The 13,826-nt window shown below is 35.6% G+C and overlaps 2 protein-coding genes across 2 annotated transcripts in view; one reads left to right on the top strand and one right to left on the bottom strand.

The window, feature by feature from the left end:
* The window catches only part of LOC145690540 (uncharacterized), a 42,166-nt gene extending 36,536 nt beyond the window's left edge, over positions 1-5,630 (bottom strand). The window contains exon 1 of the mRNA XM_081765514.1: positions 5,445-5,630. Within this exon, the coding sequence (XP_081621640.1) occupies positions 5,445-5,472 (28 nt within the window). The 5' untranslated portion in view covers positions 5,473-5,630. The remainder of the gene's footprint in view (positions 1-5,444) is intronic.
* The window catches only part of LOC145690538 (uncharacterized), a 46,059-nt gene continuing 37,728 nt past the window's right edge, over positions 5,496-13,826 (top strand). The window contains exon 1 of the mRNA XM_081765511.1: positions 5,496-5,634. The gene's annotated coding sequence lies outside the window, so the exon portion shown is untranslated. The remainder of the gene's footprint in view (positions 5,635-13,826) is intronic.

Genomic DNA, 13,826 nt, shown 5'->3' with positions numbered 1-13,826 from the left:
ACTATTCATCAACTCTTCGAAAAGAAGCATTAAAGCAGTGTTGCTACATAATGGAGTAGAGAGGCCTTAGTTCCATCTGTTCACTTTGTGTTTCTAAAAGAAAGTTACGAAAATCTATTTATAATCCTCACAGAACTTAAGTATAATGAAAATGGCTGGACAATAAGCGATGATTTAGAAGTCTTTTTCCATGATTCTAGGACAACAGGCAAGTAACACCAAAGATCCGTGCTTCTTCTGCAAATGGAATAGAAGTGAAAGAGCTCATCACTGGACCCAGAATGTTTGACCACCTTAAACATTGCTACAACCTGTAGGTAAAAATATTATAGGGAAAGCTTAATTGATGCTAGTAGAATCCTGCTCCCGCCACTTCAATTTAAACTTGGGGTCATAGAGCAGATTGTAAAAACTCTGTTAAAAGAGGGAAAATGCTTTCGATATTTGACCGAAAAGTTTCTAGGACTTTCAGAATCTAAATTGAAAGAGAGTGAATTTATTTGTTCAGACATCAGAAAACTAATAAAGATAAGGAGTTCGATGATGCGATGACCGTACCTGAGCAAGAGGTTTGGAATGCATTTAAAGAAGTTGTTCACAAAATTTCATGATAACTTTAAGGACCATAATTTCAAGCCCATTGTAGAAAACATGTTAGTAAAATTCAAAGATTTGTGATACAACGAGTTTACAACAGCACGTCCTTAATTCACATTTAGAGTACTTCCTGGAGAACCGGCTCTGCAATGATATTGCGCACACTTTTCCGGTTTTATCAGTTTTACCTGATAAGCCGTTGACAACCTGTCATAATGTACAGGATTGCGCACAAAAAATTAAGCAATGTTGTCAGAGTGAAAATATTTCCTTTTCTGTTATGTTTGTATATATGTATGACTTTATTGACAAGTTGAATGTATTTTTTTTAATACCTTCTTTGGGTTTGTGTTGTGACTGCCTTGTTTTGACACTGGAGAATGGCGGATTTCCGAGTAAGTGTTACTGAAAAAGGAGTTGCTTGTGTGATTAAAGATGGTTTTAAGTATCGTCGATTTCGGGAGAATAAGAAAGGATCACAGTAACGGTAAGTAAAGTATAATTATTAATTATTTATTTGATGAGGAAAAGAGCATAGGATAACTATAAATAATTATATTTTTTGTATTACAGTATATACAGTATAATTTTAATATTATATAGCAAAGTAAATTTGCTAACGATATACCACATATATATCTGACACTCTTGACAAATTTATTTTCCAGATGTACGTTAAAATCATGTTGTGCCGTCATTATCACTGATTGCGACAGAACTATTATTTTGGAAGAAAGAGGACAGCACAATCACTTGAGCGATTTTTCAAGGGTTCAAAGTCACGAGTTACGAAAAATCTGTAAGAAAAGAGCAGCGGTATACCCGAAAATACAGGGAAATTAACGCATAAGGATATGAAGAGGTGTAGAGAAGCGATGTACTGTATTCGAAAAAGAAAGACACACCAGTTCGTCCAAGAAATATTACAGAGGCTGTTGAGCAAATGATTGAAAGAGAAGATGAGTTCAGTCATGATGGAGAAAAGTTTCTATTTGTAAATAAAGAAGCTAAGATTATCGTCCTAACTTGTGCGAGTAACATTAGGTACGTATAATGATAACATTTACTGTACATAGTCGTAGTGTATGTAATAATATTTAGTATAGTTTCAATATTTCAATATTGTTGGCTGTTTTTTCCTTTAAGCTTTTCATTTGACATTTTAGACTTGATTATGATGAACAGCTGAATAGTAGGAATTGTTAGATTTGTAGTATTAGTGTTAATAAATTTAATGCAACTGAAGTAACATTTCTCCTCGTCTCACTTTTCAGATTTATATTTGAGACAAATGATGTTGAGATGTACGCAGATGGTACATTTACATATGCTCCTCGTCATTTTCATCAGCTGTATACTATTCACGCATACAAAAAACAATTTTATTTGCCTCTATATTATGCGTTTTTGCCGGGGAAGGATAAGGAAACTTACAAGGCAATGTGGGAAATGATAAGAAGTTTAGAACCTGAAATAAATTTGAAGACGATCCATGTAGACTTTGAAACTGCAGCTCACGAAGCTATCAGGGAGGTATTTCCAGAATGTAACATCATTGGATGTCGATTCCATTTGGGTCAATCTTGGTGGAGAAAGATCCAGGGCAACAAGCACTTATATCGAGCCTACTTGAATCCTCAGTCTGAGTTAGGTAGGTATTGTAAGTGATTTTCCTTCATAAAGTTTTGCTTGTTAGCCAACTAATCAAGACAGTGAAATTAATAAACTTTCAGTAAACAAAATTGATTCCTCTGAGATGTCATTGCTTTTAGTACCAGATAAAGATGGCATGTAATAATATATTTTTTAAATAATAAAAGCTTTTAATTGTTAACAAGTAAAACAATTGATTATACCTTGTTCAAAGTAATTCCAATCTGAATTGTTATTATACACATTTCGTTAATAGTCTTCCAACATTGTGACATCTTACCGTCGTTGGCACTCAGAGACTAAGTCGTTCCTATTCGATTCTACTTTTGTGAACTACATATCGTTGAGTTAAATAGAAATTCTTCTGAATAATTATGGGGTTCCTTATATAAGAAGGATTCCTTCTTGTCTCATATAAGAAAGAAGAAATACAATATATCGTTGTCTGGGATTAAACATCTCGTATGTCTCCAATTTTGGCGAACTTGAGTGTTTGATACTATTAGAATCAGTATAAGGTTGTGCACAATCTGGTTAACGATAGATGATGCTGTTATTCCCTAAAAGGCTAAAATTATTTTAGCCTGCTTATATTAAGGCTAAAATTATTTTTGTAAACGTTTTTTTCTCCTGTAAAATTAGCGAAGGGTTACTTACGCGGTGTTGAATCTCAGACGACGATATAATAAATTGTCAATGTTAACTATAATGATCATCAGACTTGTTATATTTTAAATTACATTAGAAATCATAAAATACCGAAACAGTAGTGTAATTGAGGGGTTTAATTGTATTTTACAGGGATGTGGTTAAAGTCGTTTTTCGGTCTTTCATATTTACATCCAACTGAAGTATCCGATGCGTTTGCAGATTTGATATCAGTTGCACCGGACAATGAAGGTCTTCGCTTCTCCGACTACGTACTCGAAAATTACATTGAAGAAACTAGCAGGTAGGTACAAAATACTGTTTCTAACTAGATTTAGGAAGGTGATTTAACATATATTGACAGATTCCATATTATTAATAAGTAAATCGTGTAATATTGCAAGGATTATATTGGAATAATCAGTATTTATATGAGGAAGTCGATTATAAACATCAATGTTTGTATTAATAGTATTGTAATCTAAGTTTATTGTATAGTATATTATTGTAACAAGTATATTATATGGCTGAAAAAAAAAGATGTTAAGGACAGACGTTAATAAATTTATAAAAGCAAAGTTTTACGACAAGGGAGAACATTCTTCATTTTGATTTTCAATTGTCAATTTTTCCATAAAACTTGGATAATAGTGAGAAGCATGCCTACTGTACTATATTATTATTATTATTATTATTATTATTATTATTATTATTATTATTATTATTATTATTATTATTATTATTATTATTGAGTATGTTTTTAATAAGGGTTTGCTTCGTTTTATTTAGATTTCCACCTAGAATATGGGCTTCAGAACCCTCAGTAGCTCCTCGAACGACGAATGGGGCGGAAGCATTCCATAAACATTACAATGAACAGTTCTATTCACCGAGTCCGGATATTTAACAGGTGATTTCATCTTCGTTGAAGACACAATTCGAAACAAAATTGAAATTAAGATCAATTACTAATGGAGATACCAATACACAAAGAAAGGAAGATGTGAAGAGATATAATTTCATATTGAAGCAGTATGAGATGCTTAAAAGTGGTGCATATTCAGAGTATCAGACAAGGAGAATTAAATTTCTAAAAACTGTAGGCTTAAAATTACAACCAAGAAAATTTTAACATGTAGATTATAAATATAGAGAAACTTGGTTTTGGAGATATCTTGTATTGTATTTACTGATCCAATTATATTTAGTTCATGCCTAAAAATGTTTAAAGGTGATACATATTCAGAGTATGAGATAAGGAGGATTACATTTCTAAAAATTGTAGGTTTAAAATTGGAACCAAGAAAATTTTAACATGTGGCTTGTACATGTAAATACTTGGTTTTGGAGATGTATTGTATTCATTGATCAAATTATATTTATTCAATCCAATTTGTATTTTATTTCTAATTTCTGTTTCTATCCTAGTCTGAAAGAAAACCTTGTTTGCGCACAATATTAAAGCTGACATTGTGGCAACGTTGGACAAAAATATGCGTTAAAAGAGGCCAACAGAGATTTGTGCGCAATTCGGGATCTAGAGTGTGCGCAATCCAGGTGCTCCCTGGAGAACCTAGATGCGATAAGTAACGAGCTGGAACAGCAATTACATCAAAGTACCGAGCATAAGTAGTGAAGATACCAGGCAAGATGGAATGTCAACATGCTAGCAGATTACTGTTGGATCCTGCAGAGAGACCTTCCGCAATCAGCCCACAAAAGAATATGCCAAAGACAGAGTTTTCACGCAAACAAGCAACATGAGTACCTGTAAACATATTTGTTTGAGTTTTGTCATTATGTTTATAAAGTAAGAATATAAAAGCCGTTTTCCTTGCAGCGATGACTCTCTTTCTTACAGAAACCTTACGTGATACAGAAATATGAATGTTATTTTTGAAATTAACGAACCAAAATACATAAAGATCAGTAATTATATTTTAAACACATTTTAGTGACCTTAATTTTCCTGGCTAGTGTTATTTTTATTCTTATTTTCATCAGCATTCGTTAAGAGCTCCCAACTTCAGATTAAGCACCAATTTAAACTGAAAATAAATAAAGCTAAACGATTAGTTATAATGGGGGTCACGGTAGTTCAGTGGTACAGCACTTACCTCTGGTGCGTAGTCTTGATTCGATTCCCGCCCAAGTAAGTTTGTGGTGTACAACATCATGTTCGTGGGTTTTCTCGGGGTGCTCCAGTTTCTCCTCACTTTCATTCCACCAATTCTTCCATCATCATTCACTTCCCTTAATCATCCGTCTCCCTTAGCCTAACGGGCATACCGTTAAACGTTAAACTAAAAAAAGAAAGAAGATGAGTCGTAATGATGAATAAGTTTCAAAGAGATGAAATATGCACGAACAACAATTTTTTTCTTAACGACATATTATAGTAGTTAAACTATGTTAATTTTAACGATAGTTTGTGATTTGATTTTTAAGAAAATCTCATACGTTCTGTGTCTGTACTAAAATTAATTTGTTTTGCTTTATTCAAAAACGAAAAACTCATTTCGACTTGTCTGAAGTAAACAACTTACCAAGGCGGTAGTTTGTTTTCATGCTCATGAAGCAGTCTGGTGTGGTGGTTGATCTCTCAAGTGAATTCAGTTTGACGTAGAGGCCGCTTCTGTCTACAGCTTCGAGGGAGGAAGGTAGTTGCGCTGCATGTTGGTGAAACTTGTTTATAGTATCAAATGCATGGATTTTATCGAAAGTAGACTGTAATAGGTAAGGGTAATATATAATTCTTGAAATCACTGAAACATATTCTTGTACTAAAACATATTTCTTTATATATGTGGAAATCCATATAAAACAAGGTGTCATGCAATGACTATGATTTTAATAATGATAAATGAATTATTAGTAGAAACTTCCATAACTTGATCTCACTCAAATGGAAACTATGTTACAAAATCGTAAACTCGTGCACCTGAAGTTTAAAAGTAAATTATTTTTCTACTACTGTATTGGAATAAGTTTTTCTTTAGTATTATTAGTTGAAAAAAGCATTCGCGACTTTCATAAATTGATTCGATGTGTGCTTTCAGGGTTTACTAAATACACCTATCGTTTGGGATTGAAATCGTCTGTTAAGAATGAGATGGTAAATTCAATTAATCTAATTATTTATTAGTTGTCAACTCCATTAGTTATTACGGTTTGAGTTAATAATGTAATAAAATTTCCACGATAACTACGTAATAATAATTTATGGGAAGGTTCTAGAACACAGGTTTCCCTATACAGGTTAGTAGCTAGGTTGGTCCCTTTCTGTACAAAAGTTTAATATTTATATCACATAGTATTGCCGAAGGAGTGTTAGCGAATGAAGACGGGTTACAGTCCCACAGGGCACGTTGTTTTCTGTTTTTATTACAGCTAAATGGGGAAGGGGACCTATGTTCTATAACCTTGCCATAATTTATTCTTGATTAAGCAGGATGTATATTTTCTCTTTGGATTTCCAATTATCTCAAGAACTCAATTGTGGTTATATGATTGTCGTAAGCGCCTTTGGCACTGGAGACCGAAGTCCGATTCTTGGTGGAAGTTCATGTGGTTTGGAGAGCGTGGTAGAGCGTTCACTTCTGATGCCTGGGGTCTCTGGTTCGATCCCAACTTGCGCCAAGTGAGCTTTGGGCCGTTGTGGCTCAGTGGTACAGTGTTCACCTCTGGTGCATGAGGTCCTTGTTCCGATATCCACCAAGTGAGCTTTGTGGTGGACAAACAACATGTGCGTGGGTTTTCTCGTGGTCATCCTGTTTCTTCCCACTTTCTTCATTCCACCATTTCCTTCATTTCTCATCATCACCGTCTCCTTTAGCCTAGCCGGCATAACCGTGAGACGTAAAATTTAGATTTCAATTCATTTCCAAATGGGCTTTGTGGTGGACAAACACCGTGTGTTCTTCCATTTCCTCCCACTTTCTTCATTCCATCGTTTTCATTCATTCCCATACTCTTTTGGCCTATACGGCATATCCTTTGAACATAACACTGAAATATTTCATTTAATTTTTCATGTGATTTAGACCTCAAATTCCTTTAGCTTTATACTCCAACTCTGTTATCTCAATTTCTTGAAAGTTAAAATCAAGAAGGGTAATCATGTTAATTTACGTCCTATCTTGAAGCATAAGTGAGACTTAAGTTGTTCTATTGCTGGAGATGCAGTGGTCGAAGTGAGACGGTATGCGGTGGTGTGCCATACCGCCTCTGGTTCTTCAGTGATGAAGACATACCGTCTTTGGTTTTTCAGTAATTAAGACATACCGTCACTGGAAAGTGGGTTCTAATATAAAGCCTAATAAATCCATTTTTATGCACAGTAATTGACAAATAGCTTTGCACGTTAAAGATTTAATTTCTTATTTAGAAATAATTTCCACGTTGTCAACACCGACATTTTTGTTTACCTTTTGTTTTCAAAATGAGGTGTCTACAAAGAAGTTCACCTCTTGCTCCTACGCAAGAACTCATGTTGGTTGTGTTGGTTTCAGATAAGGATCCCATGATAGAAAGGAATTAATTAGGGGCTCAGTCCAAACAAAAAGAAGTGTATTGAGGCGACTCGTTTAAACTGAAATCGGAAAGGATCGTGGGACTTCTTTTGTGCCGACAATGATAAAGAAATACATAACTAAGTCCGATATTTACGAGGGGAAAAAATATATATTTCATGCAATCAAAAAATCTGTTGTTTACACTAAAAGATATTTTTGCGTCTTTCTAATAATTGGATAACACTGTGAATATGTGTGCGGTGATTGGGCGCGTGAGTTGTTCCTAATATTTAGATCTTTTAGTGGCGAATGCCTTTTAGATAATTCAATCTGATGTTGTTAACTTAGATAATGGAAGTAAAATAGGCCCTATTTTCAATTTGGAGAAGTTTTTATTAAAAATAAATTAATGCTTCCCCAATAAACACATTTATTAGGAAATTAATCCTCATGACGTGAATTTCGCTGCATTTCCTGATTATCTTACTAGACCACAATGGGAGGCCAAATTTCCTTCCGGGAGTCTGGAATACCCCTCAGTCGAGTGGGGGGGCCGGAAATTGTCCCGTGAGAAACTGTTTTAAAATGTTCATATAAAAAACTAGACTTTTAAGCATTTTCGTAATAAAACTCCAACTGACCAAAGCAGTATATATATTTTAAGATTGTGTGTGTTACAGTTTCGGCTATGTAACTAGCTAGATCAAGCGGGGGATTTGTATATGCATCTTAATGAATATTTGGCACTTTTGAGGTTTGGTTATTTCTTTTTATAACTGATACCAATGTCCGACGTGGGAGAATTTTTTTTTTTTTTTTTTTTTGCTTTAGTTCTATGTGACGAAATTTTTCTTCAAGGTCAGTGTTCTCACCTGCTCGGACGGAAGGGGGTCTTCTTGGAAGGCAGTAGCAAGAGTCTCTTGGCGGAGACAAAAGGAAATCGTTTAACTACAATGATAAGGGTTGAGGAAACAGGGGAACACCTGTGATTTTTTTCCAACCCTTCAACTTTCATTCCAAAATAGGTTCTTATGATTCCGGGACCCGTGCCACTTTAATTTTTCTTTCTCGATAATTAAAACGTATTTTACAGTATATATCGTTGCAAGTAAGAAGATACATAATATGAATTTTGTAATTTAAAATTTAAAAATGCAGTATGATAATTAATTATAAAGTACTAATTTTATTTCACCACTTTCAGCTCAACAAATGAAATTCAAACAATTCGCACCCTGGGTCTTTGTCATCAATACTCAGTGTTGGATAAATTACTTGTAAAAATTTAACGCGTTACAAGTTACTTTACTTTCTCTTAAAATGTAACGCGTTACTTGCCCCCCAAAAGTAACTGTTACTTTACTTCGAAAGTAAGGCGTTACTAACGCGTTACTTTTAGGTCCGAAACTTTAAATATGTGAAAAAAAGACTTCAATTTTCCGTACTACTATTACTACCGCTATTATTATTATTATTATTATTATTATTATTATTATTATTATTATTATTATTATTATTTATTATAACAACACTGTATATAAACATGAAAGATAGGCGGTTTGTAATTGAGTACTAAAAAACTAATTGATTGCCAACCTCGGTAGTAGTGAAGTCTAGGAGTCAAGGACATTGTTCACGAGCTTCTGAATTTGAGTTGAGAGTCTAGGTTGAGTATTCGGGCTCGAGCCAAATACCGATATAGCGCACTGGCCAAATATCTTCAAAACTGCTCGGCTAGGGTTTAGAATTGTCAACGACTCGAGGAGCTCGGCTCACAGCTCATCCACTATCGACCCGAACCGAGGAGTGAGCCGAGCCAACAGCTCATCCAACCGACTCGGCTCAGTTGAGCCGAACTGAGCAGATGGCTCATCCCTACCAAGCCAGATCGAGCCGATGGTTCACCCCAAGTGAGCCGGCTCGAGCCATCATCTTAGTTAAGCCGAGGCGAGCTGAGCTTGTTACAAAAAATCTCTTGTGGTCTCGCTATCGAGACGAGACGAAATGCGAGCAGTGTCCCATCTCGTGGGCAACACTAAAAGTATTCCATATTACTGTTTAGCTTACATTTGTCATGGCTTTCGTTTCCCAATGTAATCAGGCCATGATTTCAATAAGAGTTAAAACGAACGTGCCGTTTATCAAACTCGACTGGACTCGAAACTTGACTTGAATTCGAGTTGAGTTTTAGCTTGACTCGTGCTCATCCCTATGCGTTAGAAAAAATGGTTGCTTATTATTATTCTGCTAAACTAATTATATAATAATGACAATGTAAAATTAAAAATACAGAATATAGAGAAACATTACACTACAACTAGTAAAATGAGAACGCATGAACTGGGGATGAATCAAAACTTGCCAGTAACTCTAAAATCGATACATGCTTTTTAAAGCTAGTTTCAAACTCTATAATCAACGGGACTCTAGGATAAGCAAACTGATCTGAAAGAACTCCAATATTACACACCATCAGCAAACTATTTTCTAGTAATAAAGTAGGCCTGCTCATCAGAACACAATTTTTTCATATTAACCCCTTACTGTAAATCATTAATTATGGTGCCCTAGTTTTTGATAAATATTTTCCGCCTAGGCAGTTCAGACACATTACTTTTAAATTCTGTCTACCATCATCCTCAGCTCTTAAGAAAATTCTTTCAAATGTTCGAACAGTAAAATATTTTCGTTCTCCATCTTTATAAAAACAATACCAATCAAAGTAAAGTAGACTACCGGTATCATTGCACTCCTAGTTCACTCATTGAATGTATTGATTTGGAGCTGTCAAAATCTAGACAAAATCTTCCTGGTGCTTGCAATCACTATATGTGATTTCCCTAAGGCTGTCCTCATCTTCAAAAAACACAGCAAGTGGCACTACAAACTTATCTGTTTCTCTGGGACATACGTAGTTCATTCTCGATTGTTTCATTCTGAAAAAATAATTTACAGGAAAGAAATTTTTTTTTCGAAAAAAAAAAATATACATATATTGTAGTTACTCATCCGAAATGTTACGCGGAAAAAGTAATGCAAACTAGGTACGTTACTTAAAATTTTGTAACGCGTTACCATTACAGTTACTTTGGAAAAATGTAACGCGTTACTAGAAAACGTTACTTAAAAAGTAACGCGTTACTTGCGTTACATTACTTCCCAAGACTGTCAATACTGCGTCTTATTCTTTGTCTTGCAGTCAAGTCTTGGTCCTGCATTTCGTAGTCTTGGTGGTCTTTCATGCTATACAAGAGCCAAGAATGCTCGCCTCATCGGTACAAATGAAGACCAAGTGTGTTTTTGATTATGGTCTTTCATATTATACGGAAAGCAAGAAAATACGCTCATCGCTACTTGGTGATCACCAAAACAAGGTCAAGAGCAAGATTACTATGCACTTCGTCTTGCTTTATCTTGTTCTTGTTTTGATGTCCTTGGGCTTGGTGAAATATGAATTTTTCAGTTTAAGGTTCCTCGATTCTGCACCGAGGCTAAGGGATATGGTGACCATGAGAAATGAATGAAATGGTGGAATGAAGAAAGTGGGAGGAAACAGGAGAACCCCGAGAAAACCCACTACACGGCGTTTCTCCACCACAAAGCTCACTTAGCACAAGCTGGGATCGAACCATGGACACCATGCACCAGAGATGGATTCTCTACCATTGAGCCACAGCGGCCCTGCTTGGGCGTCCAAATCCAATATTTCTTTTGGCCTTGCTTAAACAACTTCTAGTTTTGTTCTAAATCCAGACTCCATATTGGCGTAGATATTAATATTACAGTCGATTGGTAAAATCAATCTTCCACATTTAAAAATTAAAGTACACACAAGTACAAAAATAAGCATTTACCATAAAAACACTAGCTGCAAGTGTTCAAAATAGATTTATGGTTTCTATAAAATCAATTGAAAATTGCTATTTTTAATTAGGCAGCTAGTGAAAAACAGCAGCTTTCGACTCCAGCCGAGTTTAAGCTCAACCTAAACTCAGTTGACCAAAGTGAACTGATCCGACCCGACAACCCGACCCGAGCTGACCCGATTGACCGGAACCGACAACCCGACCTGAGCTGACCCGATTGACCCGACCCGAGTAGCCTGACCTGACAACCCGACCCGTTTGAGAGCACTACTTTCAAACTATGAATTCAGTCCTACTCACTTGAAGTAGTACATCTATTAACTTCTGGTTAGGGAAATTAGATCAAAAATAGACACTTCCTCGGACGCTGAATCCATATGAAAAAGCAATTTCTCGCTATCTCCTACCATATTGACTCTGTATTTAAGTTTTCTCCATTATGCGATCAATGTTGTAACTGGAAATCATTGATGTTCATCACGTCCGGTTTGAATAGATAGATAAAAGTCAAGACTTGGGAAGGCCGCGGTGGCTCAGTGGTAGATCGTTCACCTATAGTGCGTTAGGTCCCTGGTTCAGTCCACGCTCAAACCAAGTGAACTTTGTGGTGAACAACGCGTGCGTGGATTTTTTCATGATTCTCCCGTTTCCTCCCACTTTCTTTATTTTATTCATTCATCACCTCTCTTTAGCCTACACGGCATAACCGTCGGATGTAAAACTGAAAGATTTCATTTTTAGAATTAGGAAACTGAATCTGTTTAAAAGAAAGAAAAAAAACTTTTTGTCTATTATCGTTTTTGCTTTATTTAAATAAGTAGTGACAGCAAATATCAACCACTTCCGTCTTTGGTAGAATGTTGCGGGTGGTGATGGTATGTTCTCTTAAAACGCTGAATCGATCGTTATCTACTACCGTTTTTATTCAATGGCAATCAATATTGAAACTGAAAACTGTTGACTCTTATAATTTCCAGTTGGGTGTTGATGGAGGAAATGGGACTTAACCGGAGGAGATGGGATGTGGAATCGTTTTACTCTCCATACCTCTGACTGTTTTTACTTTGATGCCTCTCGACAGACGGACGGACGACAAAGCTGTTCTATAACACTTCCGATATATATATATATATATATATATATATATATATATATATATATATATATATATATATATATATAGATATAGATATAGATATATAGATATAGATATAGATAGATAGATAGATATAGATAGATATAGATATATATAGCATAGTTTGGAAATCTATAAGAAAGGAAGTACCCGATCTTCGTGGAGCGTGTGCTTTCTTTCAGGCATAGGCATAGACAGAACTTTTCATGTGTGTATGCACATAGCTAATTAAAGGCAGTAATGGTTTCAGGAGTTGGTTGGTGATCATAGCTAATACTGTTCTCAATGTGGATTCTCCCAATATTTTCGTAGTACTACATTTGACCCTAGTGTATTGGAATTATCTCTTGCGAAAATCCTCTGAAATCACCACTGGTTAAAGGGACACTCATCCAAAGACTGATCTAAAAGGCAAAAACTGAAGGGGGGGGGGGGAGCGAAGCCAGAACCCAGGCTGTGATGAACTTTAAATATATATATATATATATATATATATATATATATATATATATATATATATATATATATATATATATATATATATATATATATATATATATATAATAGCTTAATTTGTGTCACTCAAACTGGGGGGCCTAGGACCCTTCGGCCCCAGGCTACATCCGTCATTACTCTTCCTGTCACTGTAACATTCTCATTTTATTGAGTCTTAAGTGTATTTATATAAGATTTATGTAAACCGAAGAAATTCAATAATATTCTGGGATGCATGACAAAAAGAGAAACAATTTTATTATAGGATATGCACAGCCACATCCCGCAGCTACGCTATGCTGTGAGGCCTCCTATAAGAACTTGGCGTAGGGCTGTAATTGGTCTAGTTAAGGGCCAAATTCCATAACTTAAAAATTAATAATTGCTCATTCGTACTACGCATGGCATCACTGGATGTCAACCATGCTTGAGAATAAAACGTTCGTAGGAAAGCTTTGAGTTACATGTCTATAACATATACGGTATGTCCATAAAGTTGCCATTGACATGACATTTTTGAGTTTTACGTCCCACGGATATGCAGGTTAGGCTAAAGGAGACGGTGATGATGAGAAATGAATGAAATGGTTGAATGAAGAAAGTAGGAGGAAACGGGAGAACCCCGAGAAAACCCACGCACACGGTGTTTGTCCATCACAAAATTCACTTGTCGGGAGTAGGGTTTGAACCCGGGACCCCAAGCACCAGAGGTGAACGCTCTACCACTGAACCACCGCGGCCCCTGTCCATAAAGTTGCGTAACCCAAGGTTTGCGTATATATATATCTTTTGAACCATGAACGATGAAGACCTGAGTCTTGAAACAAATGTAAGCGTGTTCTATGTCGGTATTTTCAAGATCATGACCAATGTTAAAATTTGTAACTTTTTGTGTAGTAACGAAAGAAAGAACAGAAA

This window comes from Thermobia domestica, chromosome 7 (genome assembly GCF_964235325.1).
Source record: "Thermobia domestica chromosome 7, izTheDome1.hap1.1, whole genome shotgun sequence".
In the NCBI taxonomy this organism is placed as follows: Eukaryota; Metazoa; Arthropoda; class Insecta; order Zygentoma; family Lepismatidae; genus Thermobia; species Thermobia domestica.
Note: the sequence above shows the minus strand (reverse complement) of the source record. Positions and strands in the feature narration are given on the sequence as shown.